Genomic DNA, 27,866 nt, shown 5'->3' with positions numbered 1-27,866 from the left:
GGCAAGGTTGGACTGGGGTCAGCAGCCCTGTCTGCACAGCTTGGAAAAGCCGGAGAACCCCCTGTCCTTTATGTGGAGACCACCAACAGACCCATCCATAAGGACACCTCAGAAGGTCTTCATGTATCCCTGGAGAGGCGGGCACTTTCCTGCTTACATTGACTCAAAGAACTTGCAGGTTCTTTGTTAAGTGGCTCCAGCAGGATGACAGGAGCCCAGCCTTCAGCATACTGAGATGGCCTGTGGAAAGATGGGGGCTCCTCTGCGCGACCCCTGCCCTTGCCCCGAGAGGGTTCCGGATGCAATCTCACACCAGGACCACAACACAAACCCTGTTAGGACAGCCCAGACACAGCGACACGCACATTCAATGAGCGCCCTTGTGCCTAGTGCTGACCATCTGGGTGGTCTGTCCCCACAGAGCTGTGATTCTTGGCCCCAACACTTTCAACCCAGGTGTGACAGACACGGCCCAGACGCCACACATCCAGCTAGAAAGCAGAGAGGACTGACTGCCCCCTCTCCAGGTGAGCCAACAGCAAAAGTCCGCTTTAGAAGGCAGGCATTGCATGCGCACACGCACACACACTCAAGAGAAAATCATTCCAAGCCAGAAAGAAGCACCCGGAAAACCAAAGTGTTGTACATGCTTAAATTATTAGGTAAAAACATTGCATTTAAAAATAGCTTAAGAAAAAGGGTACAAACTTCAAGGTGCTTTCAAGTTGTGGGCTGTGCGGAGATCCCACTTGGCCTGTAGTGCTTTGGGGGCCGGTGGGGGTGCCCACCCACCATGCCAATGGGCCTGAAGTGTAACAGACTGAAATGTAATGGGATGTGCCCCTGGGGATGGGAGCACAGGCACCTAAGGGCTACTGGCCGGCTCGCTTCCCTCCACCACTCTGGCTGGTGACACCGATAGGGTGCCAGGGCACCTCAAGCACTCAGAGAGGCCCGGGAGTCCGGAGAAGGGCAAACGGACCACCCCTCAGTCCCCCCTGGGGGTGCTCAGGAGGCATGGACTCTGTCTCTCCTGGAACCCAGCACCACCCCACCCCGCAGAGTAGCAGCGGGGAGACCGTGCCCGGGGGGGGCCTAGTCATGGCGCACGGGTGCGGGCGGCTCCTCCCCACAGGCCTGGTCTGAGTAGGGGGGAGGTGGGGGCTGCTCGTCCCCCAGCACATAGGCAGGGTGGCCGCGGCTGCGCTTGGCCTCCTTGATGTAGAGCTCCAGGAGGACCTTGGTGGGCTGCTTGTCCACCCTCTCCTTGGGGACGCCATGGCTCAGCAGCCAGCCCGTGAGGTCCTTGCGCGTCGGGTTGGGCCCCAACATGAGCTTGGCGCGGCCCGGCTGGCTCTGGCGCCACAGCAGGCCCACGTCGGCGATGGTCTGGATCTCCATCACCGCCTCCAGCACCGTCATGCCCTTGACCAGCAGGCTGACCAGCGAGAGCCGCAGCTCGGAGGGCGCGGCCGTCAGCAGGCGCCGCTGGAGGCCCTGCGTGAAGGGCACGTCCTCGGGCGCCGGCCAGGGCCCCTGCTCGGGCGCGGGGGGTGAGGGCGGCTCGCGGTAGATCCAGTCGAGCATGCCCAGCTCGCGCACCAGCTGGATGCCCTCCTCCATGGTGGTCCAGGGGCGGAAGGGGAGCTCGGTGGCCTCAAAGTGCAGGAAGGACTCCCAGCGCTGGCGCCAGGCCAGCAGCAGCCAGGTGAGCAGTGTCTGGCAGCCACCCCGCAGCGTCTTGCAGTGGTAGTTGAAGATGGCATCGCCGGTCAGGTCACCCAGAAGCGCCAGCTCTCCAGAGTTCAGGGACAGGGCGGGGCCCCCCTGGTCATACACTCGCAGGATCCAGGTGATCATGAGCTCGTTGGGGTTCTGCTTGAAGCGCCGCGAGATGGCCAGGAGCTCGGTGTACGTGTAGTAACGGTCCCCCCGCCCCATCTGGGTGGGGGCCAGTGCTCGCTCGGCCATGACGATGGCTGTCCCCTGCCAAGGAGCAGCAGGAAGCCAGGAGGGGTGCTGCTGGGCAGGAGCTTCAGGGAAGGGGAGAGGCCGTCAGGTGGGAAAAGAGCCACACCCCCCAGCACCTCCCCCCCACTGGGACCCCTCAGATCCCCGGGTGTCAAAGGTCCCGGGGGGCACCATGTCCTCAGGGGAGGTCAGAGCCCAGTGCTAGACATCATGGGGGTCCCAAGCCAGCCCCTTCAGGAGCGCTGACAGGGTCGCTGCAATCTCTCCTGTGTCCTCTCCCTCACCGCCCCACACTTCATCCAGTGCTTAGCACGGGGCCCAGCTCTGGGCAACCACTCAGCATTTGCTTTTGTATTATTACCATAATCTACATATTTCACAATAGATTTTATTGCTATGGTACGTCCAGTAAGGAGCCTCTTCTGTTCTTACCAAGGTCAGGGACAGCGGCGCTGTTTGACTCTGGAGGAACCACCTGCAGACAGGAAGGAGCCGGAGGGGAAGAGCTAGTCAGCAGGACACAGGCAACCACGGCCCCCAGCCCTCTGTCCCCAGAGTGGGGCCCCTCAGACCCCCTGGGTGTCAAAGGTCGCGGGGGGGGGCACCATGTCCTCAAGGGAGGTCAGAGCCCAGTGCTGGACATCATGGGGGCCCTGGTGCCCTTGCCCTCCTCACTCAGGTCACAGAGACACTTGGCTCCAGTCCTAAGGGGGAGGACAGACGAGAGCTCACCCAGGCAGGACAACTGACCACAATACCCGGCCACTGGGGTGCCAAGAAGCCCTGATCACACGTCTTTTGATGCCCCTTGACCAAGCCTCACTGTGGCTTATCCTTGGCCGTCACCTTGTACGATCGGCCACAACTGACTTCGGCGCCACCAACCCCCACCCCGCCCAGCTCAAAGCAGTGCCCCACTGAAGACACCCCCACACCTGCTCAGCCTGCACCCCAGGTCTGTCTTCCCTAGCTGCCTCCCAGAGCCTCCAGCTCTGCTCTCCCCTCACACGTCCCTCCACAAACGGCAACTTCCTACCCCATCTTCCCGGAAACGCCCTCTCCGCTGCAGCAAACATTCAGAGCTCCGCAGAGGACGCCTCAGGCGAAGAACACAGCCCCTCAGACTGAGCACCCCCCCCCCAATCATGGAAAGGAGCTTCTCCCCCCAAAGTGCCAGCCAGCGAGAGCGGACACCCCTGAGCTCTCCCAGAGAACATGCCTGCATCCTACTGCACCACGGCCATCGTTCTGTCCACTCCCGACATCCAAGGACCAGGGACAAATCGCCCCAGACCAGAGAACACTGGCTTCTTTTCAGACAACAGGTCCCGTGCCCATTTTATGCCTGGGCTCTTTGCAACATTCTCTAGATAAAGGGTCACTTTAAACAATGGTTAGTGTGTAAAGTGGAGGGTAACTTTACTAACTGTATCAGTGTATCCATCCAAGGACGGCTGTCCAAGTTCAATCTACAAACCCCTCAGTGTGAACAGTGAGAAGTGCTGACAGCTTGTTTTCTTCTGCTGACTTTGAAAATCAGCTTTAATTGGTCCGTTTCCTTGAAACCCAAATACACGTTCAGTTTTTCCTGCCACAATCCGTGTATTCTCCATCTTGTCCAACCCTTACCTCTAGGTAGGAAGTATCACCACCACCCACCCCCAACCGTGCAGAGGATTCGGGCCCATATGCTGCTGGCTGTGCTGCGCCTGCTCTACAGATATAGAAACTGAGGCTCAGGAGACCAGCTCTCTGAGCCCACGAACAGCAGAGCTGGGATTTGGACCCGGCCCAATTCTGGCTGGATTTCCACTGCTATAAATGAACAGGGATTTGCATGTAAATCTCCAGCACAAATGCTGGCACATAAATTAGGTCCCAGAGCTATCTGATGTGAAGTCATCCCAAATGAAGGTAAGGTTATTTTAGATGAGGGGGGGCGGGCGGAAGCAAGAGTTGTCACCGAGAGGGGATGTTAGTGGCCTGTCCCTCTGCTTGAAGACACATGTGCAACACAGGAAGGACTTGGTAAGGGTGGAGAACAGTCTGGGAGGGTCCAGAGACCTCAAAACCAGGGCTCCTCAGATCCCCAGGTGTCAAAGGTCCCATGGTGCACAGAGTCCTCAGGGGTGATCAGAGCCCAGTGCCGGACATCACGGGAGCCCAGGTCCCCACGGCCACTCACCTTCAGGAACAGAGAGGCCCAACTAACTACACTTAGAGCCTGGGAAGCACAAAATCCACCAGGAGGGTATCAAAGTCCACAATTCTTCCTGTGCAGACCCCAGGCGACCCCACCTCCCCAGTGTCACCGGTCCACAAGGGGACCGTCGTCAAACCCCCTACATGGAGAAAACCCAGCGTCTACCTCCCCTTGCCTAATTTTACAGACTTTTGGCACTGGCTACACCTGCTACTAACCCTTGACAGTGAAAGCTGCTAAGGTGCAAATCCCGTGAAGAACCTACCGGGGTGGCAGAAGGAGGGAGCTATCCTAGGGGGGAAAAAACCCCAACCCTAACATAGAAGCAGCACTCACGATGAGCAGAGACCCTTTTCTGCAACCATTTTGGAACAGACCGGAGGAAGACATTTTGGAGAGGGCTCAGGAACCACAGACACAAAGCACACAGGAGACCCCATTATTTCTGATGAAATTAAAAACGTGCTTTCAGAACACCAGGCAGAAATAAAGCAAGCATGGCAAAATGTTAAACTTATGTGTATTTCCCCGCACGTGTGAGGATTTTAACAAGTAAAAAAAAAAGGGGGATGAGAAAGGAATACATTGGAAAATGGCGAAAAGAGGGCGCGCCAGTGATGGGAGGAAAAAAACCAAATCCTTCCACTTGTGACAGGGCAACACTTGGGATGAAGTTCGACAGATTTTCAGGTGGCTGCCTGAAGTGAGAAACTCAGGGAGGATTTTTGCTGGGTCTTGGTGGGGACATAGAAAATCAGCTAGCTGCCCCGGGGCCGGGCTTCCTCGGCGATGGGGAAACGGATGTCCAAGACCTGAATTAAGGACCAATTAGCTCAGAAGTAACGTTTCCCGAAACTCGTGCATGGGGTGAATACAAAACTCTGGTATTTGGAGGGACCGTGTCCGAAAGATTCCTGAGGCTGAAGGCCCCACTTGCTGTCTCCTAAGACCGCACCCATGTGGCTCTCAGAAACCCCGTAATTCATCTAGAGACTCCACACTCCCTTTAGCTCTTGGTAAACACTGAGATCCTGCCTCTACCTCCCCCATATCTTTACTGCAGGTTGCATAAAATGCCAGCCACGTGGAATGGAAAAAAACAGCGACTTCCTAAGGGAAGCTCATGCAGCCAGCACAGAAGTGGAAAACCTCAGCAAGAAAAACTCAGGGTCACACGCGCTCCCCCCCCCGCTCCCGCCCCCAAGAAAAACGGACAAAATGGCGGAATTCTGCGACGTGGGAAACAGAAATGGCGCAGCCCGGCTGCGGGGCCAAGGAGCGCTGGCCTTGAAAACCCTCATTCGCTCCGGGGGCAGGACTCCTCCCCACCCTGAGGGCCCCTAAAGGGCCGCCAGCCTCTTCGGACGCCACTGCCCACCCCGCCAAGATCCCCAGGCTCGCCTCGGAGCGCGCGCTGGGGTCTCACAAGGGCCTGACCCCTTCCACGCGACGACGTGGCCGCCCCGCCGCAGCCCCGGGCACCTCACGACAGGAGCGACCCAGACCCCAACGCCCGGCCGCGCAGACGGAAAAGAGCCATAAGACAAAGACAGCTCACCCGACCCTCACTCTCTTCAAAGCGTGCGCGGGCGACCTCGCGTCCCGCTTTATAGTGCGCGCCGCTCGTAAGGCCCGCCACAAGCCCCTGCCCGGGCTCCGCCCCGAGGCGTCCAACACACGCGCCGGGGCCGGAAATCCAGCTTTGGTGCTTGGGGAAGCGAATAATGCCTGTTCCCTCCAAAAATCTTCCTGAACAGACGATACAATGTTGTTCCTAGAGGCGGAGAAAGAAAAGCAGGGGACTATCAGCGCCCGTTGTCCTCTCACAAGCGTCAGGCAACTCTGAGGACAGCACCAAAGGCGGGCGGCAAAGGGGAAGGACCCCGAGCCGGGACAGAGCCAGAAAGGGAGGCTCCTGGAATTGCCAGCGCGGCAGTGGCGCGAGCTTTGGCTGGAAGGGGCGGGGCCGACCCAGACTGAGTCCGCAGGCAGGAATGGGAGGCGGGGCCAGTGCGGAGATCGACGGGGGACGTTCTGGGGTAGCGCTAGCGTGGCGCAGACTGAGAGGCTCGTTCCGCGCCGCAAGAGGAGAGGTCGGTGCCAGGACGCCGGGGCGAAAGGCTGGGCTTCTGGATCTAAGGGAGGAGGAGGATGGGGGCCAGGACTCCTGGGCTGTGTGAGGGCCGGAAGTGCTCCCTCCACCCCCCAGTTTAGATGGTTTAAGACCTGGGGGCTTGGATTCTTGGTAGGGAGGGTTCAAGCTCGAAGGAGTGTCTTTCAGCTGACTTGATTGGAAACATTCTTTTCAGAGATAAAAAAGGAAACTCCTCTACTTCAAACCCACTCACCAGAGTCGCCACTGTCAACAGTGTGGTGTGGACTTTTTATTTTATGGCTGTATACGCACACATGTTATGGGTAGCGATTTTTTTTTTTCATTCCAGTTTGTCCCCTAAATAGTCTCCCCCGGATCAGTACAGAGTGACCTCACTCCTTAAACGGGGGCCAAATATTCCCTTCTGTGAGCGGAACACACATTGTTTAGCTGGTCATTTGGGTCGTCTTCTTCCGGTGAGGAGACACCTCCCACGAAGCTTATAGTCTGATGTAAAAGGAACATATCCTTATATGAAGAAAAGGAGACCTTTCTTCACTGGCTTTTGCCTCACCCAGAGTAAAAAGCAAAGTCTTCACTGTGGCCCACAAGGCCCGGAGGGACCTAGCCCCTGTTCCCCCTCTGTCCCTGTCTCCCTCTCCCTTGCTCAGGGTACACTAGTAATTGGCTTCCCTAATCTTTCTGGAACCTGCCAAAGACGTTTGTACCTCAGAACTTTTGCTGTTCCCTCTGCCGGGAATCCTTTCCCCCAACCTATCCCCATGGCTCTCCTCTCTTCAATCATGTCTCTGCTCAGATATTACCTTGGCATAGAGCCCCTGCCCCTTCCCAGACCCATCTCTATTCCCCTCCTTTGTTTTTCCTCATGGCACTTACCCCTAACATATCTGTTTCGCCTCCCCGCGGAAATGTGAAGCCATAAAAACAAGGATGTGTGTCTAGTTTGATCACTGCTATAGATCCAGTCTCTGGCATATAGTTGCAGCTTATTTTCATTAAAGATGAACAAATTTGAGAGCCTTTTGTGGGAGAGAAGCGGATTATTTTAGCAACCCTTAAAGAGCACAAACTAGGTGTTATGTTAAACTCTAGATTGAAGTACTATCATTACCCCCATTATACAGATGAGGAAACTGAGACCCAGACGGGTCAATGCCTGGACACAGGTCACGGAGCTAGTAGGTGGCAGAGCCTAGACTCAACCCTTCCAGCTTAACCACTGTGTGAAAGGGAGGTAGAGGGGACCCCCCAGGTCAAGGGCCTGTAGGGGGACCCAGGTAGTGAGATAAATTTGTACTTGAGTTTCAACCGTGCCCTGTTCAACAAATGACTCTGATAGCAAAAATATGCTACATGGAACAGCCTTAAAAATGGATGGATAGATAGATAGACAGATAGACAATTTTTAAAAAGAACAGCCCTGTGTTGGAGGAGTTTGGCGAGAAGAAAGAGGAAGTGATGACAGGGGCTGCTGGTAAGGGCAGGAGGTGAGGTGTGGGTGCAGGGAGAATTTACCTCAGGAGGGGCACATTATTGGGGGTCTGGGAAGTAAAAGATGAAGCCCTAAGGGCTTGGAGAGAATCAGCTATTCAACAAATATTGACACCATTTGTATGTATGCCAGGAACCATTGGCACAGCCTCTTTGTTGACCTTGTGCCTTGCCTCTCTTTCCTCTGAATCGCTTCCCTCATCTGTCCCTCTACCCCAGAGGGCCCAAGGGATGGCCCCCGTGAGAGTTGGCATTTCCACAGAACACTTAGAAGGTACTGAGCTAAGAGAATATTCTGGGCAAAAGGTACAGATTATTTAAATTATTAATCTGAGTGGGGAGATTAAGAGGGGACCGAAAAGGGCAAGACTCTCAGTGGGGGTGGGGGACTAGAGAGTAGGGTTGTCAAGTGCTTGGCAGGGAGCTGTGGGAGCAGGCCAGCGGTGGGGTCATTCCTGTGTCCCGGAGCGCCATCAAGTCCAGATGGCCTGGAGCGCCAGGATGGACCAGAAGTTCATGTAGTTCAGATAGGAAAGGAAACCTGAAGAAGGAAGAGAGCAGAGGGGGTGAGGTGCAGCATTCATAGCCTACTCCAGATCCTGATTCTTTTCCCAAGCCCAATCACACCCCTACCCTGTCCCCAATCCATTTCCCAACCCAAACCCAACCCCATCCCCTCATCCAGCCCTATGCCCAACCCCACCCTCCTCTCACACCTCAATCCCAGCTTGTCCAGCCCTGTCCACAACCCATCCTCATCCCAAACTCTGTCCCACCCAGTCCCTATCCGTATCCCTGAAGACCCATGCCCAAGCCCAACCCCAGCCCAGCCCAGACCACTCATCAGGAAGAGAAAGATGCCAGTCCACGCCAGGTAGAAGCTGAGCCCCAGAGTGTAGGTCATGCCTTCCTGCAGGTACTCATGGGCCTGCATCAGGTAGAACAGGATACCCAGTATCATGCTGGCCCCTGCATGAGTACAGATGTTAGGAAGCTGGGCATCAGGTGTGTGCAGACCCCTGCCCATAGTTGTATGGCTGCCTGGCTCTTGCTCAATATTCTCCCAGTTTCTTTTGCCTCCCTGTACCTCTGTGCGCAGGCAGGAAAACAGGCTCTTGATAATGTCATGGTAGAGCACATTGGGACCATTGGGTTGTGTCTAAAACCATAGGCTTTGCGGCCAACCAGAACAGAGCTCTTGTCCTGCCTCTCCCTCCCACCTTAGGGTAACTACTCGTCTCTCTGAGCCTCACTTCCTTCATATGTAAAATGGGCATAATCATAGGACTCATCTCCTTGGGCTGTCGTGAGGAGTTGTTGAGATTGGCACAATTCCTGGCACACAGTGAGCCCACAAGAATTGAGATGATGATGATGATGATGATGATGATGATGATGATTGTATTGGGTCTTTAATTTTGGGCTTCTGAAGAAGTAGACTAGGAACCCACTCATTCTGCATATTTCAACTTAAAAAAAATTCAGGTAGTGAAGACCTGGGTCATTTTTTCTTTATGTTGTTGAAAAATAATATAAGGGTGTTTCTCATTTAATTAAAAAGACTGAGCAGATTTTTTTTTTTTAGAAAAATGTCTTATATTAGATGACATAAAACTGAGGTGTTTTCTACCCTTTGTACCTTATATGTAAACAATTGGCAAGAGCTACCAGACAAATTGGATAAATACTATTTGCAAACAAGGAAATAGGAAGTTGAATGTTTCCTACTCTTGACTTTGCTATCATTGTCCAAAAATGTTTTCCTGATAAAACTAAAAGCTGTGGTCAATCATTACAAATGATAGGAACGTAATATCCTTCATTTCCAAATTAATGTGCCAACCCAGCTCCTTTTCTAAAAAGTGTGATTTGGCCATGCAAATTGAAAACTAGACTAATTCTAATCAATTAGAATTAGCATATCAATTTTGAGACATTTGGGTCAAGTGGAAGGATTATCATGGTAAGGAATTGTGCAAGGTTAAATAGCTCCATCAGGTGCCAACATTTTCTAATCCAATCCTCACTACATCTCCACGTGATAGGAAATTTCACCCCCACCCTACAGAAAACTGTAGGCTCAGAAAGATTAAGTAACTTGAACAAAATCACAGAGCCGGGGACAGGGGGCAGGGGGTGGGGGGGAGAAAGGATTTGGGCTGGGTCAGAACTGGAAATGGGTATTGGGTAGAGGTTGAAGTTTGGTGAGGACAGAGGGTGAGGTGGGGGACGGGTTTTGGTTGAGTTTGAAAGTGAGGTTCACAGGTGATAGAGTTGGGTTGGATTTGGAATGAGTGCTGAGATTTGGAAAGGGGTTGGGGATGGTAGTGGGGATGGTTTGGAGATGGGAAAGAGATAAAATGGGAACGGGGGGTGGGGATGTGGAGAGGTGGCAGGTGAACTGGAGGCTGGTATTGGGGCTGGAGATGAGGTTGTGTTGTAGGAAGTTCATATTTTTTATTGGGATTGATCAGAGATTTGGAGGGAGATAGAACTGGGATGGGCAATGTATGTGAGGATGAGGATGGTGTTGGAATGTGGTGGGGAAGGGGTTGGATATCATCATGGGCACTGGGCAAGGTACTCCTCGCCTTGGTTCCTGAGGGATAAATCTCTCTGCCATGCCTGTCAGGATGCTGATGATGACGTTGGAGAAGTCCAGCACAGGTAAGTTGGAGCTGGTGAAGAAGACGATGTTTATGAGCATGATGCAGAGGCAGAAGCCGGCAATACTGGCGAGGATGAGAAAGGCCCAGGCAAAGTCCAACAAGTCTGGGGAAGGAAGAAAATCAGAACACCAAGAGGCCCTCCGACTGAGCATGGGGGGACAGGGTCCCCCATGAGGCTGGGAGTATTCCTGAACCCTCTCCCTTGCAAATTTTTCTTTCTCATTTTAAGAAAATTGAAATTGGGCTGTAGAGAAGGGATATTAAGGCAGATGTCTTTAGCATTGAGGGCACACCTCTGGGTCAGTGAGAACAGTGTCTTGGGCAGTGAGAAGAAGAGTGGGAATTGAGGAACCAGTTCTGTGTGATGAGGAAAGATTCCTTGGGGTGAAAAAGTCTCAGGATAATGTGTAAGATCCTAGGGTTAAGAGGACTGTGGGGATGGGTATCATGTAATTGAAGGTGAGCATAGGGCAATGGGGATGATCCTGGGGCAATGAGGACCATCTGGAGGAAGGGATGACTATCCGGGGGTAGTGAGAACTAGCCCAGAGAAGGGAAGACTAACCCTGGGCAGTGAAGACCATCCTAGAGAGGGCAGAGAAGGGTCCCTGGGACAAAGAAGAGAGATGAGTCCCAGGAAGGGTGAGTATAGGGCAGGCCTTACAAGCATTCTGGTCGTACTCATGAAGGCAGGAGATGTCAGGGCACTGCACAAAGAAGATGGTGTTGATGGGGATGGTCGAGGGGCCATCAGGATCCCCAGGGGGTGTCAATGGAACGTGGAAGTGGATCCAGGGCTGGCCCAGGGTGATGAGACCGATGATCACCATGCCAGCCAGGCTCAGTGCCAGGCTCACCTGACGGCTGATCTTCTTGGCTCCATGCAGCAGCCGCCAGCCCATGGGCAGCTGTGAATAGCTGCATTTACTCCTTCTCTGACACCTGTAGCAGATCGCCCACCACCAGGGTCAGCACTGAGTCCAGCCACCCAGCCCAGCCACCCCAGTCCAACTGCCAGACCAGACCATGACCCACCCAGTGTAGCCTTCAGACTATCTTCTCTACGTCCATTCTCCCTGGCCTGTATCCTTCAGGTCCTGCCTCTAGATGTTTAGCCTCTAGGCTCCCTTGCCTCCAGATCTAACTTCCAGACCCTGCCACCCCCAAGTTCAGTTCCTAGGTTGAATTACAGGTCCAGCCTTTATGTTATGCCCTACCCAGGGTCAGCCTCACTTGGGTCTAACCTCTAGTTGCCAGTAGACTGGCTTTGCTTCTGGTCGCTGACCTTTGACTACTGCCCCTCCCCCAGAATCCTAGCCCAGAACCTGGCCCACTGCCTGGACCCCTGCCTCTCACCCGCCAGAATCCATCTCAGCAGATCTGCTTGATCGTATGCTCTGGATATTGTTGTCTAGAGCACTTGGGTTGTATAGGGAGCTGTCCATAGAGTCTTTGAAACTCTCCTGGGTGGTCCAGATGATTGAATCAGTGCTTTTGACACTGGCCGTGGGGCTGTGAGTAATTGAAGGGGGGACATCGACTTTAGCCCGGATTGGCAATGTGAGGCATTGAGTACTCAAACAAGGACTCTGACTTGTTGGAAGGTGGTCTTGGCTACGGACTTGACTACTATTGTAGTTAAGGGACTCTACATTGTTCAGGGAGACGTGAGGAAGTAATAGAGAGTTTTGGATGCTGAAGTGGCAAGTTTGGAGAATTGGTGGAACATCTTGGGTCTTCAAACGGTGAGTGTAGATAACTGATGGTGTATCTTGGATACTGAGCCGATGACCGCTCACAGTGGATGGCGTGTCCTCAGTACTGACCCAGCAACTGTTGATAATGGGTGGCGCATCTTGGATACTGGCCCAGCGACTGTGGACTAGTGGAGGGTCTTGGATGCTGACCCGACGATTGTGGATAATGGACAAGGGTTCTTGGATGCTGACCCGGTGACTGTTGATAATGGGTGGGGGCCCTTGGATGCTGGTCCGGCGATTATGGATAATGAGCGGGGGCTCTTGGATGCTGACCCGGCGATTATGGATAATGGGCAGGGGCTCTTGGATGCTGACCCGGCCACTGTTGATAATGGGCTGAGAGTCTTGGATTCTGACCTGGGGCCTGTAAGTAATTGGTGGAGAGACTTCGGTCTCATTTTGAGTATTACTGGGAGCTCCTGGAAGGAAACCTGGCTGGGTGCTCTGGGGTCCAGACTGGGGCCTCTGGGACATGTGGGGATGCAGCGTAAGACCAGTCCCCAGATGCACTAAACAGTCACCAACTGCTTTTAGCCCCTCTTTCCAGGCACCTCCATGGCCACCTGGAAGTCTGTTGGTCTCCCTCCCAGGTTCAGGCTTGGCCCTTGGCGGTTTGGATCTCTCTGACCCTTCTTCTGTGTTCTCTGGTCTCTCCTGCTGTCCACAGGCAGGCCTCAGGGCTTCAGTCTGGCCTGCATCTGGGGTTGGGGGGGGGGAGGTTCCATGACAGTTGGAGAGATTCCAGGCAGTTGGGACATTGGCCATGGACTCATGCTCTACCCTGTGTGAGTGACATGGGGGCTGGGGCTGGGTCAGAGTGGGTTCCATGTGAGGTATGGGCAGGGTCAGGATTGGGTCAAGAAGAGGTCATGGCTGGGTCTGAGAGATGTCAGGACTGGGCAAAGGTGGGGGAGAGGGGGAGAGAATGATCAGGGTAGAGAAAGCGCAGGGTCAGAGAGGGGCCAGAATAGGGCCAGGGTTGGGCAGGGCTGAACCAGCACTGGGGCACCAGCATTTCTGAGATCAGTTCTTACGGTTTCTGGAAGGCCTGAGATCTGAATTTATAATTCCCTCCTTCTACCTGCCCCTACCCCACCCCACTCCCGGGGCCTTTCCTGAATTGATTTCCTCCTTTTATTCCCTTTTCAAGTTCAGTATCTCTCTCCACTGTCTCTGTCTTTCTTCACCTTTTCCTGAGACCTCAGGGACCTATTCTCTGACCTCAAAGACCTCCAATCCCCAAAGACCTCCAATCCAGGCTTGCGTTCTCTCCATCCTTTCTTTTGGCTCGTGTGGTAGACTTTTGAGAAACAAACAAACAAGCAAACAAATAAAAAAGAAAGAAAGGAAAAGAAAAGAAAAAAGAAAAAAGGAAACCCGCAAACTTTTATGTCTTTAATTCCACAAATATCCATCTAACTCCCTCAACTGTCAAAGGAGATAATGATAATTCACAGGATTGTCATAAAGACGAAGTGTAAAAGCATCGAGAACCCATTGTAATAGAAACCTGTTGAATTTTTTGCACTTCACAGATACTGGTTTTGACTCTCAAAGACACTTTCTCCATCCTCCAAAGCTCGTGCCTGAGTCCTAGACCCTACCTTCTCTGAAATCCAAATTGAAAGAATTGAGAGATGCTACAGGACAGGAAGGAATTACTATACGTAGATAACCATGGATGTGTCTACCAGTTCCTACACCCATGCATTCAATCGTTACCATTTTAAAAAATGTTGATTTATTTTCATTTTTGAGGAGGGGGAGGGGCAGGAGAGAGAGGGAGAGAGAGAGAATCCCAAGCGGGCTCCGCACCAGCAGCGCTGAGCCTGATGTGGGGCTTGAACCCACGAAAGTGATCATGACCTGAGCTGAAATCAAGGGTGGGATGCTTGGGGCGCCTGGGTGGTTCGGTCGGTTAAGCGTCCGACTTCGGTTCAGGTCACGATCTCCTGCTTTGTGAGTTTGAGCCCCGCGTCGGACTCTGTGCTTACAGCTCAGAGCCTGGAACCCACTTTGGATTCTGTCTCCCTTTGTGCTCCTCCCCTGCTCATGCTCTGTCTCTCTGTCTCCTTCAAAAATAATAAACATTCACATAAAAAATTACAAAAAAAAAAGAGTGGGACGCTTACCCAACCGAGTCACCCAGGTGCCCCTCAATTGTTACCTTTTTACTTTAACAACCAGCAAAGGCTCTGTACCAGGTGATGGAGGTGCAGTGGGAAAAAGAAGAGATCTGTTCTCTACCTTCAAGGGGGTCTGTTCGGTAAGATGGGCAGGGAAAAAGTAGTGAGATAAGGGATGCCAGTGAAGGAGACTTGCGTGTTGCACTGATAAGGGAGCATTTGGTGGGCGACCTTGCCAAGAACTGAAGTTGGGCTGGGCTGGGGGGCTCAGGATGGGAGATGTGGGTGGAGTGACGTGGGAGGTGAGATCTAAAGGGTGGCCAAGGCAGTCTGGGCACAGGTGGGAGAAGGGTGCCCCAGGCAGAAGGGGCAGCCTGGACCGCTTCTTGAATTGCTGAGGTAGGAAAGCTCGCGGTGTGAGAGGAACCCTGTGAAGTCTCGTGTGGCTGGAGGTAAGTGAGTAGTGGGAGGGACGGGATTTCCCTGCCGGTTGGGAAGTCTGGTAGGATCACAGGGGGCTTGGTGAATGCAGGGCACGCCACTGGCATTTTGTTCTGCTGGCACCATGGGTCTTGGCCTCATGAGCACACTGTGGAACCCACGTCGCAGTTGTCCGTGTCCCGGATGGGGATTTGTGACAGGGGTCTAGAGAAGCGGTCGAGGTCAAGGGCAGAGATGGAGCTGGGGTTTGGGGAACAGGGACTGGAGGATGGGGGTGGAGACAAAACACATAGGTTTGGGCTCCGAATGGGGTTGTGGGTGAAGGCTGGGCTGGACGTCAAGGTTAGAGATGGGAGTGAGGGTGCATTTGGGATCAGAGATGGGGATGAGGTTGGGATTGGGGTCTGGGTGGAGGTGGAGACTAGGCTGCAGCAGGGTGGTGCAGGTGGATGTGGACCCGAGGAACTCTACTTTTTCCCAGCGGACATGGTCTCTTCCTGGGAGGAGGACCGCAAGTTCATCCTGCGGGGCTGGTCTCTGGTCTTCAGCATCCTCGCAGCCCTGATGATGCTCAGCGTGGTGGATGGACGTCTGGCGTACTTGCAGGGCTCTTACACTGGCTACCTGGGCTTCTGGACAGACTGCAGGAAGTACAAGTGTGTCAGCCTGGGCCAAGTCACCGGTCAGTAGGAGGCTGGACAGACTACGGGGCACTCGAAGTGGGGCATCTTGGGAAATTATCAGGGGCGGGAATCTCTGGGGGAAGTTCTTTGCATGTTCTTGGGGATAAATGTTTAGAATTCTCAGGAGGGTCTCTGGAGATTCTCTGAAGGGACTTGTGGAGAAGTCTCTTGGAGTTATACATGGCTTTTGAGGAGACAGGGAAACAGGACTGTCACAGCTCATGGGAAGAGCATTACAATTCACCGGAAACCAATCTGCCTCACGATTAGATGTTAAAGTCACCATCGTTTTCTCCCTCGCTTTTTAAAATAGGTTTTTTTAAACGTATTGTTTACTTTTGAGAGAGGGAGCGCAAGTGGGGGAGGGGCAGAGAGAGCGTGGGGGACAGAGGATCCGAAGTGGGCTCCGTGCTAACAGCAGCGAACCTGATGTGGGGCTCAAACTCACAAACCACGAGAACATGACCTGAGCTGAAGTCAGACACTCAACCACTGAGCCACCCAGATGCCCCGAAAATAGTTCCTTTAATTTTTTTTTTCAACGTTTTTTATTTATTTTTGAGACAGAGAGAGACAGAACATGAATGGGGGAGGGGCAGAGAGAGAAGGAGACACAGAATCGGAAACAGGCTTCAGGCTCTGAGCCATCAGCCCAGAGCCTGACGCGGGGCTCGCACTCACGGACCGCGAGATCCTGACCTGGCTGAAGTCGGACGCTTAACCGACTGCGCCACCCAGGGGCCCCAATAGTTCCTTTAAAAAGATGTTTTTTTTTTAAAAAAGGAAATTTCCAGCTCCTTCGGAAACATTTTGCTTTATCTTATGTCTCTGTGTGTGTTTCCAGTGCTTTTGAGCATTGCAACAGGAGGCAGTCCAGAACCTGGAGCCAGAGTGCCTGGGTTTGGATCCTGGCTCAACCCTTTGGTCGTTGGGTGATCTTAGGCACATTCTCTCACCTCTCTGTGCCTCAGTTTCCTCATTTCTAAAATGGTAGTGGTAGTAATCCCTATTCACGGGCTGTTGGAAGAATTAGCAAGTTAAAACATGTAGGGGAATTAGAACAGCGCCTGGCACATATTAAGTGCTACACCAGGGTGGGCTATTATTCTCCTAGGGAATTCGTTTTTCAGCCAATGCACCTATCTTCGCTTCAGATCTCAAATAAGTTTATGAAACTTCCAGAACACTGTGTGGTATTAATCTTATTTATTTATTTTCAATATCTCTTTCTTGTATACCTTCCAAACTCAAGTTGGTGTAAGCAAGACAAACATGGTTTCAAGTTATGGTAAAGTCCAGAGGCATAGATCTATCGAGTTCAGGTACTGCTGAATCCAGGTGCTCAAAGCCTGTCATTAAGAAATCTGTCTATGAAGGCTTCCTCTGTGTGGGGCCCTCAGGCAAGCTGTGGTAATGGGGCATCAGCAGCACCCAGATTCTGTCCTTTCTGTGAACGACCGTGGGGAAAAGAGAGCAAGTTGTCTTCTGTAGCCCTCAAGCAAAGATCTCAGGATGAGCTCTGATGGGATCAGATTTACTTCCCTGGGATTCTCCCTCCTCCCGCACCCGCACTGAACAGGAAGATGTCATGCTGCGATTGGCTGGGTCTGGATCACACGCTTTTCTTAAGAGTCAATGGAGGGGTCATTTCTGTCTGAAAGCACAAGGACAGAGGGTGGGCACAGAGTTCCTCTGAACAAAGTCAAGTTGCTGTTGTCAGAAGAATGGGAATGGATGCTGGGTGGACAACTTTCTTCCATATTTATGATACATTAATGGAGCAAAATTATCCTGGGGTAGACGCCCAAGGGTGGAATAGCAGGGTTTCTAAAGGGCTGAGGAGACTTTGTAAGGCTTTGATATGTCAGGATTCTCATGACAAGCAACAGAAGCCAATTAAACCTGGTGTAAGCAGGAAATGGATTTATAAACAATGTTGCGGGAATTTGAAGAATCTCTGTGTGGCCAGAGGCCAGGGGCCAAGTGATGGGGAACATGCCCAAAAAATTCCCTGGAGGACTGGCTGGCTGGGCATTCATACTACAGCTTGCTCTCTAGACCTGGACTCCACTGGAGAACCTCTTTCTCGGATGCCCTGGGACTCTGGAGGTAGCAGTGGCCACACCTACCAGAAGAGAGTCCATGCCTACCTCTGGCTGTGAATTCCAAGTCTAGCGTGGCTCTTCTTTATTGGTGGATCCTGGTCACGTGCCGAGGTCTTCGCCTTAGGCGAGGCTGGTTTCCTTACTGGAAAGTGTGGATGCATACATTGGGGAAAATTCCCCAAACGTGGACTGGTTTCCAAAGGTGCTGGGAAGACAAAAAAAGAGAGGTGAATGTTCATTACATTTCCCATTTGTTCCTAAATGTTAACTTTGTGTGATTTAAAATTTTTTCTTTCTTTTAAGATTTAAGTTACTTTTATTTTATTTGAACGAGGAATATATTTATATGGGTCAGCACTTTAACAAGTGCAAGAGTCTCCCTTACATTTCTGTCTCCCATCCCACCCATTCCCCTTCCTGGGGGGTGACTGATGCTACTAAGCCATTAAAAAAATTTTTTTTAAACGCTTATTTAGAGAGAGAGAATGACAGAGTGTGAGCAGGGGAGGGGAGGAGAGAGAGAGGGAGACACATAATCCGAAGCAGGCTCCAGGCTCCAAGCTGTCAGCACAGACCCTGACACAGAGCTTGAACAGAGGAACCTCGAGGTCATGATCTGAGACAAAGTCGGTCACTTAATCTACTGAGCCACCCAGGGCCCTGCTACTAAGCCATTTTTAAGCTCTTATGTGTTCCTCCAGTTATATTTTCTACACATATGAGAAAATGGCTATTCTTAAACGGTATGACCATATAAACATATACACACACACAGAAGCATGTCTCTGTATATACTGTGTATGTTTATCACTTAAAAAGCACACAAGGCAGTATTATAGTTCTCTTTTTAAAAGTAAAACAGCATTTACTGAATGCTCAGAATGTACAATGGTTTATGGTTGGCATAAAGACACAACATACAGGTTATGAGGGTCTTTTGTTAGGGTGTAGACATTTAGAATTTTTATGTTCTTATTTATCCAGCTTTGCCTCTGTGACTTTACCAATTGCTTCTCAGCTTGAGGAGTCCTTCTCCCTCTAGATTGTTGATGAACATTCAATTCTGGTTGTGTGTGTGTGTGTGTGTGTGTGTGTGTGTTAGAGTTTGTGATTTTAGTGGGTGGTATGTAGGCAGTATTGAATCCTGCACTCCTTGCCAACTTATGGAAGTGATTTGAATTAGTCAGGAGTCTTTGGATCACAAGTAACAGAAGCTCTAACGTGAAGTAGCTTGAGTGAAGGAACTTACGGTCTCACCTAAATGAAAAAGAGTGGGAGTAGGAATGCTTTCAGGCATGGCTGAATTCAAGAGTCCAAGTGATAGTATCAGACACATTACTGTCTGTTTCTTGGCTACTTGGATTGGCTTCCTTCTCAAGGCTCCCCCTAGTGGCAAGTCAGGATCCAGTTAGGAAAATAAATCATTCTAGGTGCTTTAGAGGGTAGTAAATATAGGGGATTGATTTCATGGGTAACAGAATAGCTGAGAAGCTGAGTAGGTAATGGTGAGGCAAAGCAGACATTAGCAACTCAAGAAGCTGCTACACCCTTTAGCCCAGAAGAACAAAGAAAAGAGGTGGTATTACCAGAGCCTGGAAGCTGGAGCCATCCGGAAGGCATAGACTCGTAGTGCTATTTTCTTAGAGGTGGCTAGAATCACAGAAAAAAAATGAATCTACTGCTAAAGACACCAGCTGAGGTGGGGGTTGGGGGGAGGGAAATAAATACACTGGGTTGTTCTCGTCTTCCAGAGCCAGTCTTCTGCCAATGCCTCCCATTAGCCAAACGTACTGATAAGCCAGTGATCAAAGGAGGTTGGGAAATGTAGTCTTTGCAACACAGAATAGGGAAGCATGGGCAATGGATCTGAGAGAAGACAAACAGCTGGCAGAACTGCTAACAATGTGGGCTCAAGCCTGGCAAGAAAAAGAACACAAAACGTTCCTGCAAAAGTCTTGTGTGGCTGGGTCACATGAGCACCTCAAACCAAGTATAGCGGCCAGAGGGATGCAATGCACTGATTAGCTTATAACTGGGGCTGAGAGGGGAATAGGCAGGAGGGTGAGTCGGAGAGGTAAGCCACAAATGTCTACTTCTGACCAAACCACAAAGTGGGCTCATCTCTGGGTTGACAAGAGCCAGGGACTTGAATGTCATCTCAACTCTCTTTCTCCTCTCGTCTGCTTTCCTTTCTTAGTTTTACCCTATCAGATCTCCTATCCCCCATGAGGCTAGGTCCAAGGCCAGGAAGCTCCAAGCTCATAAACCTCCTGACTAGAGGAACGAGAGCTCTTGGCAGCTTCAGTCAGAGAAAGTCCCAGGGCAGAGCTTGACTGGTTGATTTTGGTCATATGCCCATCTTTGGGCCAATCACCATGGTCTGGGGTATGGGGCACTGTGATTGACTCAGGTGGAGTCATATGACTATTTTGGTGGCCCCCAGAAAGCAGGGTATGTCATGAGAATCCCTCAACCAGGATTATGTGATTGATCCCCAGAGCACTATTGCTATTCTGTATATATGTCCCAGCTTTTGCTTTCTGATTATGTGTTAGAGATACGCAGTTTGCCAGAAACAAAGCGGATGGAGTCTTAGCTCATTTGGCTGAGACAGTCTTGCACTGTTCAAAAGTAGGCAATGTAGAGAAGGGCTAAAAAGAGATGTAATTCTCAGAAGCAGCCAAAACTCTTGTTCTGAAATGTACATTGGATAAATATTCACTGAAACTGAGTGTGGTTCTGTGGTTTTCAAGTATCTGGAAGTTTTTCTTGTGTGTACATCAGAGTGTGTACGCTCTGGGGATCGAGGTGGGTGATTTGGAGAATGTCTGTGGGAGGGCTCTTTGGTGTGAATGGGGGTGATAATGGGGGGAGGTTCTGGGTGTAAAAATGGGATCACTAGAGGACCTTGGGATGTGAATGGGAGACGCCTGAGCAGAAGCAGGGTGTCTTTGGAGACTAGGGGAACTCAAGGGTCTTGGACAATTTTGAGGGTGCTATTGGGGGTGTCTGGGTGTGATACTGAGGGCATTACTGTGAGATGCTGTGGGATGCCTTCTGGGAGTATGAGTGGGATGACTTTGGAGGTGTCTGTGGGGATGACTCTAGAAAAGATTGAGATGATTCTGTGGGGTGACTTTGAGGATGTGATTGGGGATGGCTTAAGGGTCATCTGTGGGGTCACCTTGGAAGTATGGGTGGGGTTGATTACGAGGGTGGACTTTGGAGTAGGTGGGGGTGATTGGGATAACTTTGAGGGTATCATTGGGGATGATTTTGACTTTACAGGTGCCTGGGGGTGACTCTGAGAGAAAGATTTTAGGATTTCTTAGAAGGGACTTTGGTGGTGGAAGTGGGGTGATGTTGAGGTTGTCTACAGCCAAACTTTGGGGGTGTCTGTTGGGCTGCCCATGGGCTGTCGGTAGGGTGAATTTGGAGGGTGACCTTGGAGAGCATCTGGGGATGATTCTGCAGCATTTCCTCTCCCTCCAGTTCTCATCCATATGAGCATGGGCTTCATGATGCTGGCCCTGACCCTGTGTCTCATCCTCCTCCCCTTCATGTGCCTCTCCTTCCGGCCAGTCTTCCGACGCCTTACTAAGATCGACCTTGTCTTCAGTTTTCTCAGCTTCAGCACTGGTAAGTGTCGGCCTGGGGGGAGGGAAGATACCCCCAGTGTCTTGCCCCAGGACTCTCTTTTTGGCTTTGGAGAGGTGAATCTCAAGATTTCTGTCCTGCTGACTCTGTCTTTGAACGTCTCTTGGGATCTCTGCCCCACTCTTTCAGCTCTATTTTTAAATTTCTCAGTCGGGGTGAGGGTCGGGGGCATCTGTCTCTCCTTCCTGCTTCCCTCTTTTTCTTTCTGCTTCTCTCCGGGTGTCTTTGTGTCTGCACAGGAGTTTGTGTGCCTGTGTATGCACACACACCTGCTTGTCACGGAGGGTGGGAGGGGAGAGGCTGTCTCTGTCTCTCTTCTCTTTATGGGGGTATCCTGGGGTTCCTGTCCAGTCTTTGTGTCCGTCTCTCCGGCCCCACCCCAGTGCAGGGTTCCTGATCGTTCTCAGTCTGACGCTCTTTGTAGTCAACTGTGAGACGCTACTCCCGAGGCCACAGGTATCCTACCTGGTGACCACCTACCTGTGCTGGGGCGCCGGCGCCTTGATGCTGTTGGCCGGTGAGGGCGGGACCTCGGGAGAAAGGGTGCCTCGGTAGGGCAGGGGTCGGGGCCCGGGAGAGAACTCCGGGCAGGGCCTGGGGCCGGATAAGGGCGGACCGGAGGGGAGGCCGCCTCGAGGGGTGGCGCGGGGCCTGCGGCGGGGCTCGGAGTTCAGCCGCTCACCAGCCCCCGGCCCCCAGGAGTGCTGAACTACTTAAACCACTTGGGCATGTGGGGCAGAAGTTCGCCCTTCATGGAGCGGCGTCTGAGCTGCCGTCGGTGGGTCTCGCAGCAGAACGCTCGGAGACACGCGTCCGAACTGCAGTCCGACGCGGACCGCAAGCTCAGCAGGGACCTGTCCAGTGCACTCACCCCCGAGGGGCGCCCCCTCGAGCCTCTCTAAACAGTTGCACCCGAGCTTCGCAGGAAACTGACCGGTAACCGCAGCCAACATACCGGGCCCGCCCCCTCCGTCGTGGCCCCGCTGCCAAAGAACAGGCCGTGCCTTCTGAGGACAGGCGACAAACCCCCACCCCTCGAGCTTAGGGTTTCCCCTTTCGGCTCTGTTCCAGCCCACGGAGTCCTCAACCTGCCTTCCCTCCTACAGCGCGACACCGCCCCCTCCAGTTCTGTGCGCGGCGTGCTGCGCAACCGGCTGGTGTGGCCCCGCCCCTGGGCCTAGCTAGGGCCCGCCCCTGGATGGTTGGCCCTCTTAGGCCACGCCCCGAAGTTGCACTCCACGGTCTCGACACCTACCCCTCAGAGGGGGAGCCCCGCCCCTGGATACTCAGTCCGGACCCCGGGCCGGTCACAACGCTCACCGCCTCTGGATGTAGCTCCGCCCTTCTGCGGAACAGGCCCCTCCCCAGAAAGGCGTGGCCTGCAACCACATTCCCCTCCCCCCCCCACTTCCGGACTTCTCTGCCACAATAAAACCTGGGTGCCTCACAACCTCCACGTGTGACCCTCCGTGGCGTCCTCTCTCCCCAGGGCAGGGTCGGGTCCAGCGTGTGTGAACCGGCGTGCGAACCGGTCTTGAGTCCCTGCCTGGCCCTTTAGGGTCTGAGCCTCTCTGTGCTGGTTTGTCTACACCTGTCTTTACTCCTTCCTTTCCCCCAGCTCATAAGCTTCCTGGCGACAGACTGAGAGGACTGGGCTCTAGACTGGGCGGGGTGGGTCCCAGCTTCCAGGTGCGCAGGGCCTGGAAGGCCAGAGGACAGCAAACGTGAGGTGAATCTGATGCGTATTGAGTTTACTGGGGTAGGAAACACGATGGGGGCATTCAAGGGTTGGCTGTCATGGTTTCTCTGATCCACTCCAGGTGCGAAATCACTTTGGTGAAGACAGCAGGCATATTGGGGCTGCCGCATGGGATGTGGCCCCAGGACGTGATTCCTTGAAACATGCCATTGCAGATCAGTGGCCCCCCGGAGTCCCCCTGCAGCACAAGGGGGAGAGAATGACAAAGGTCAGCCGTGGCGGCGGGGTTCTGCCTGTGGAGCCCCAGCTCTCACACCTGGGCTCACAGAGCTCGAGACGGTGACTCCCCAGCCCCGGGAGAGGACACGGTTCTCTCCACAGTCCACTGCCAGAGGGCGGGCGGGATTCCAACAGAGGAGACAGCGGCTGGAGTCATGGCCAGTGGGGATGGGACTTCAGGGTTCAGTTTCTGCACAGGGGGCAGGGTCCAGAACAGTCCCGGCCGACAGGTCAGTGGGAGAGGAGCGGAACCCATCTACCGGACCCTTCTACCTTCAGGACTCCCCTCTGATGTCACCTCTCCCTCTCTGACTAGACAGTAAATATGAGGGAGGGACAGGTGAACTCTGATGTGGTGGAGGGAGGTGCCTGTGATACCAGGATGGGGGTGTGGGAAGGAAAGGGGGCAGGGAGAGGGCGCTGAGGCTTGGTTGGGGGGAGATACAGTCTGGAAGCCGCAGAGACAGATGCCCAGTTAGCTCTCAGCAGCAGTCCAGAGTCCGAGTCCCCTCCCCCCGCACCTTGAGGCCCAGGAGGGAGGGGAAGGGGGGACAGACTGGCTCACCACACAGGTGTCCTTGCCGCCCTCCAAGTATCCAGCACACAGCATGAACTCTGTCACCTTCTGGGAGTGGGCTTTGGCACACACATCGTTGGGCAGGAGTTTGAGGTCCACGCACTGGAGATCGTCTGGGTATGTGACTACAGAAAAGACCCCAAGTGGCTCCTCGGCCCCTCCTCCCTCAGACCGTGGAGTCCGGGTCCCCAGCCCCTCCTCCCTACACCCAAGGGTCTGGGCTCCAGGCTGCAGGGTCTGGCCCTGGCATACACTTATCTGGTTCGATGCTGCCCCAGCCGGAGGCGTAGCAGGTGCTCCCCACTTGGGGTTCCTGGGTGGGCAGGTCCAGGACCCTCACAGCATCGGTTATCTGGGCGGGCTCTGCCAGGCGGAGGAGCATGAGGTCGTGGCTGTAGTCCTCTCCCGGGAGGCGGGTGTGGTTCTCCAGGAGACTCAGGTTGAATCCAGGGTGTGGGAAGCTACCACTGACCTGGACAAACTGGGCTGTGTCTTCGTGCTCAAACAGGTTGTAGCGACCCAGCCACAGCTGATAATTGCTGGGGAGAGAGGGGGCCCCAGGGAATGAGGAGAGAGGAGGGGGGAAGGGCGATGGGGAGCCTGGGGGGGGGGTGTCGCAGGGAGAGAGAGAGAGAGGAACAAGGAGTAACCATGGAGAGAGAGACAGTTGGGAAGGTAAAGAGCTATGAAGAAAAGACAGTGAGTGAAAGACAGAAGGATGTGACAAGATCAAAGCCAGAGAAAAAGACAGAGTGAAAAGGAGAGAGCAGAAAAGGAGAGAGGGAATGAGAGGCAGAGGTTAGACAGAAACAGAGCCCAAAGGAGACAGAGACAGAAGGAAGGGCCCCGGGGAAGAAGAAGAAGTGAAGGAACAGACTTGGAAGGAGCAGGGGCAGCAGGCAACGTGACTGAGGGAAGAGGAAGCAAAGGGAGAGAGTGAGGAACACAGGCAGTGGAGGGGGGGGGGCGGGAACGAGAGAGAACAGGAAGGGAGCATGGGAAGGGGGGGAGGGCCTGGGACCTGCTCAGCTGCAGCGGGGGCTGTGGGGCTGGCTCCCCAGGAGCGGGTGGCCTGGCCCCCAGCCCAAGGACGGCGTCCCCCTCCCTCCCCAGACCTTCCCACCCTTTCCTCCTCCTTCTCCCCCTCCTCCTCCTCTTTCTCCTCCTCCTTCCTCCAGGGCTCCAACTAGGCTCCAGCTGAAACCAGCCCTTCCCTGTGTCCCCCTGGAGTGGATCATTGTCCTGGAGGGAGGGGCTGAGCATGTGAGAAGACCCCTCACACAGAGACATTTGGGGATAATCCCTTCCTCTTTCTGGGGTCCCATCCTGGGGGGTGCTCAGCAGCATTGGGAGTGAGGCAGAGACCCAGGGGCAGAGGTGGAGAGTGAGACATACAGTGACAGGGATGCGGCAGAGGGACCCAGAGATGGACAGAGACCTGGAGAGACACGGAGGCGCTGAGACCAAAGAGAGGGAGACCGAGAAGAATCTTAGTCATACAGACAGACACACAACAGAGCCAGTTATGGAGAGACACAGGGAGGCAGGAGGGGGAGACACAGGAAGACATTTACATGGAGAGATGCAAAGACACAGGTACCAGTGGAGGGCTTTCCTGGGGTTGTCCCTGCCACTCTCCATGACCTAGACCAAGAATGTCTTTCTTTCTCTCAGTCCTCCAGCCTCCCCTGAGGTTAACCCGGGACAGTGCCCACTGTTTATTCCTGTGGGAGCACAGACCGCCCCCCCCCCCAGACCCTCTGCCCCCACTCACTCATTTATGCAGTGGGCAGCTGTGAGCACCCACTGGGGGTGCACCAGGACGCCCCCGCACTGGAATTTGCTGTAATGGTACAGAGCTGCCTGCCAGGGCTGGGAATTCTTCTTACAGTCCCAGCCTCCTATGATCCGGGACTGGATGGGGGGCGCAGCACCTGTAGAGAGGGTGCCGGGTCAGAGCAGGTGGGGAGGTGGCACCAGGAAGGCCTGGGCTAGGAGAGAGGGCTGTGCGGTGGGGTTGGGGGGACATGGGTCCAGAGGAGCAGGGCTGGAGGTCTGGGGAGATGGGCAAGGGGTATGGGAAGGGCCTGGAAGTCTGGAGCCTGCCCTGGGATTGTGGGTTGGTGGCGGGTCCTGGCGGGGGAGACTGCTGAGAGCAGAGCCAACCACAAGGATCAGGCAGGAGACAAGAAGGCAGCATCTGGGGCAACATGTGGTGTGGGGGTCAGGTGATACAGGGGTGATTTGGTGCCTCTTGACTGGGACTGGGAGAGGGTCCTCTGGGGGTCTGGGGTCCCGGAACTAGGGTTGGGGTCAGGACTGGGATGGGGCTCAGGAGGAGGGAGAGCCAGATGATAGTTCTTCTGGGATTGGGTGATTCTCATGGAGATTGGGGTCACGGTCTGAGGGTGTTGGAGGGATCTGAGGTTCTCCTGGGGGTGGTGTCGGAGAGGAAGGAAGGTGGAGATGTGTTGGGGCCAAGCAGCTGTGGGTCCTCCCTGCGTTCCCACTTGGTGTGGGGTTTTAGAATCACATGTTGGGGTCCTGCGGGAGGTAGGGGAGGACAGCTGGGCTCTGAAGGTACTTGGGATTCTGGAGGGAAGTCTAGAAAAACAGAGCTTCACAGGAGGGGTGCATTTGGGGAGGGCTGGAGCGTGGGCTCGAGAAGGAAATTCCACAAGGAAAGGAGTGTGTGGTTGGGGGTTCTGGGTGCTCTTCCTCAGGGAGAAGGCTGGAGGTGATGGACCGGGGTTCAGCGGCAAAGAGGTGGGGAAGGAAGAGACATCTGTAGAATCCTCACACCAGGAGGGGAAGCGGGTCCACCTGGAGTCATGGAGTCTGTTTGGGGAGAAGTATAGGTGTCTAATGGAATTTAGGGAGTCTTGGGAAGATTTGAGGGAAACCAGATGCCAGGGACTGGAGGACCTAGCTGAGAACTGACAGCTGGATGGGAAAAGTCACCAGGGTATGGAAGGATGTGGGAACTCAGGAGCTACAGACAGAGAACCACTAAGGACTAGAAGGGGGCTATCGGGGTCCCAGGATCTGCTGGGACTGGGGGCACTCCTTGCAAGAGCAGGAGTCCCCTAAAGAGAGAGACAGATGGCCCAGCCTCTGCCCCTTTGGTAAAGTGGCTCAGGGCAGGGGTCGGAGTGGGGAGGAGGAGAAAATTTGGGGGGTTCCTGGGAGGGAGCAGGACCTAGCACAATAGTGGGAACTGTGACCACAGAAGAGGGGCTGGGAGAGAGCCTGGGACCCGGCCTGGGATGGACTGTGGGAGAGGAAGAAGTTATTGGGGGTGAGGGCAGCATGAAAGTGGGGTCCACTCTCCCCCTCCCCCTCCCCTCCCTCTGTCTCACCAGCCCCCGCCAGGGACAGGGCAAGGCACAGAACCAGGAACCACATGGTGACCACAGGCAGGCAGGTGGTGAGCTTGGAGCTCAGGAGCCTCCCCAAGGAGCATTTTAAAGCCTTCATCCACCCCCTCCCCACCCTGAGGACCCGCCCCTGCCCTGCTGGCATCCAGATGCTGGCCAAGGCCCTGCCCCCGCTGCCTCCTGGGGGCTGGACACCTCCTCCCACCCCAGAGCTGTGGAAGGGGCGGGAGAGCAAGCACCTGTTGTTCTGCGGGCCCTGATTGTGCTGGAAGCATTCCTGGGGCCTGAGGCCAGACAGGGCAGGGCCTGGAGCTCCTGGGCCCCTGCTCTTGGAGACAGAGCTGGTGAGGGGAGTTGGGGGGGGGGTGAGAAGAAACAGGAGCACGGAGGAATCAATGACCTCCAATACAAAGTCCGATATATACCTGAACCCCAAGGAAGGTCACACACCTGAAGACCCAGGGTATCCTCAGGCACCAGCTGAGGGGCTCCGATTCCCTTCTCCCCGCACCACTTGGAGCCAACACACCAGTTTCCCGGCTTCAGCTGCCTCCGAAATGTAAGGCTTTCAGAACACCCTGATTCTTGCACTCCCAGACTCAGGATCTAGGTCCAAATCCATTTATTGTTTCTCTCCGAATAAAATCTCAGGGTACCTACCACCACCAGCCTAGTGCCCCCAGATCCAGAAACGAGGTGTCAGTGGTCTCCC

At 53.8% G+C, this 27,866-nt stretch overlaps 4 protein-coding genes and 3 non-coding genes across 12 annotated transcripts; 1 reads left to right on the top strand and 6 right to left on the bottom strand.

The window, feature by feature from the left end:
* Positions 1 to 638: 638 nt before the first annotated feature.
* On the bottom strand, positions 639 to 5,818 carry LOC122493805 (Friend virus susceptibility protein 1-like). 4 transcript variants are annotated; one of them, XM_043598408.1, is made up of 3 exons: positions 5,733 to 5,818; positions 2,404 to 2,446; positions 639 to 2,033 (listed from the first exon to the last, which is right to left on the bottom strand). In XM_043598408.1, the coding sequence occupies exon 3, from the start codon at positions 1,969 to 1,971 to the stop codon at positions 1,096 to 1,098; it is 876 nt and encodes a 291-aa protein (XP_043454343.1). In that variant the 5' UTR covers positions 1,972 to 2,033; positions 2,404 to 2,446; positions 5,733 to 5,818; the 3' UTR covers positions 639 to 1,095. The 4 variants fall into 4 exon arrangements, with proteins under 4 accessions (XP_043454343.1, XP_043454341.1, XP_043454344.1 ...); XM_043598406.1 differs by lacking the exon at positions 5,733 to 5,818 and adding an exon at positions 4,511 to 5,722; XM_043598409.1 differs by lacking the exon at positions 5,733 to 5,818 and adding an exon at positions 4,157 to 5,721.
* Positions 2,101 to 2,191, bottom strand: LOC122495299. Its single transcript, XR_006300377.1, has one exon. It is a non-coding gene; the product is annotated as a small nucleolar RNA SNORD88 (small nucleolar RNA).
* On the bottom strand, positions 2,531 to 2,625 carry LOC122495301. The gene has a single exon (XR_006300379.1). It is a non-coding gene; the product is annotated as a small nucleolar RNA SNORD88 (small nucleolar RNA).
* LOC122495300 lies at positions 4,046 to 4,136 on the bottom strand. The gene has a single exon (XR_006300378.1). It is a non-coding gene; the product is annotated as a small nucleolar RNA SNORD88 (small nucleolar RNA).
* Positions 5,819 to 6,543: 725 nt separating the features above from the next.
* LOC122493804 lies at positions 6,544 to 12,935 on the bottom strand. 2 transcript variants are annotated; one of them, XR_006300043.1, is made up of 7 exons: positions 11,807 to 12,935; positions 11,115 to 11,392; positions 10,407 to 10,553; positions 8,619 to 8,750; positions 8,195 to 8,322; positions 7,167 to 7,309; positions 6,544 to 6,776 (listed from the first exon to the last, which is right to left on the bottom strand). XR_006300043.1 is itself a non-coding variant. In XM_043598405.1 (5 exons), the coding sequence occupies exons 1-5, from the start codon at positions 12,682 to 12,684 to the stop codon at positions 8,255 to 8,257; spliced, it is 1,503 nt and encodes a 500-aa protein (XP_043454340.1). In that variant the 5' UTR covers positions 12,685 to 12,935; the 3' UTR covers positions 8,078 to 8,254. The 2 variants fall into 2 exon arrangements, 1 of the variants encoding a protein (XP_043454340.1); XM_043598405.1 differs by lacking the exons at positions 6,544 to 6,776; positions 7,167 to 7,309 and having other exon boundaries at positions 8,078 to 8,322.
* Positions 12,936 to 14,300: 1,365 nt separating this feature from the next.
* On the top strand, positions 14,301 to 22,672 carry LOC122493806. 2 transcript variants are annotated; one of them, XM_043598412.1, is made up of 6 exons: positions 14,301 to 14,476; positions 14,740 to 14,788; positions 15,259 to 15,459; positions 21,058 to 21,204; positions 21,611 to 21,739; positions 21,922 to 22,672. In XM_043598412.1, exons 3-6 carry the CDS (start codon positions 15,264 to 15,266, stop codon positions 22,122 to 22,124), a joined length of 675 nt encoding a protein of 224 aa, XP_043454347.1. In that variant the 5' UTR covers positions 14,301 to 14,476; positions 14,740 to 14,788; positions 15,259 to 15,263; the 3' UTR covers positions 22,125 to 22,672. The 2 variants fall into 2 exon arrangements, with proteins under 2 accessions (XP_043454347.1, XP_043454346.1); XM_043598411.1 differs by lacking the exons at positions 14,301 to 14,476; positions 14,740 to 14,788 and having other exon boundaries at positions 14,799 to 15,459.
* A 284-nt stretch (positions 22,673 to 22,956) lies between these two features.
* KLK1 (kallikrein 1) lies at positions 22,957 to 27,220 on the bottom strand. Its single transcript, XM_043598413.1, has 5 exons — positions 27,137 to 27,220; positions 25,552 to 25,711; positions 24,030 to 24,316; positions 23,766 to 23,902; positions 22,957 to 23,159 (listed from the first exon to the last, which is right to left on the bottom strand). The coding sequence occupies exons 1-5, from the start codon at positions 27,180 to 27,182 to the stop codon at positions 23,004 to 23,006; spliced, it is 786 nt and encodes a 261-aa protein (XP_043454348.1). The 5' UTR covers positions 27,183 to 27,220; the 3' UTR covers positions 22,957 to 23,003.
* Between the last annotated feature and the right edge of the window lie 646 nt (positions 27,221 to 27,866).

This window comes from Prionailurus bengalensis, chromosome E2 (assembly GCF_016509475.1).
Source record: "Prionailurus bengalensis isolate Pbe53 chromosome E2, Fcat_Pben_1.1_paternal_pri, whole genome shotgun sequence".
NCBI lineage: Eukaryota > Metazoa > Chordata > Mammalia > Carnivora > Felidae > Prionailurus > Prionailurus bengalensis.
Note: the sequence above shows the minus strand (reverse complement) of the source record. Positions and strands in the feature narration are given on the sequence as shown.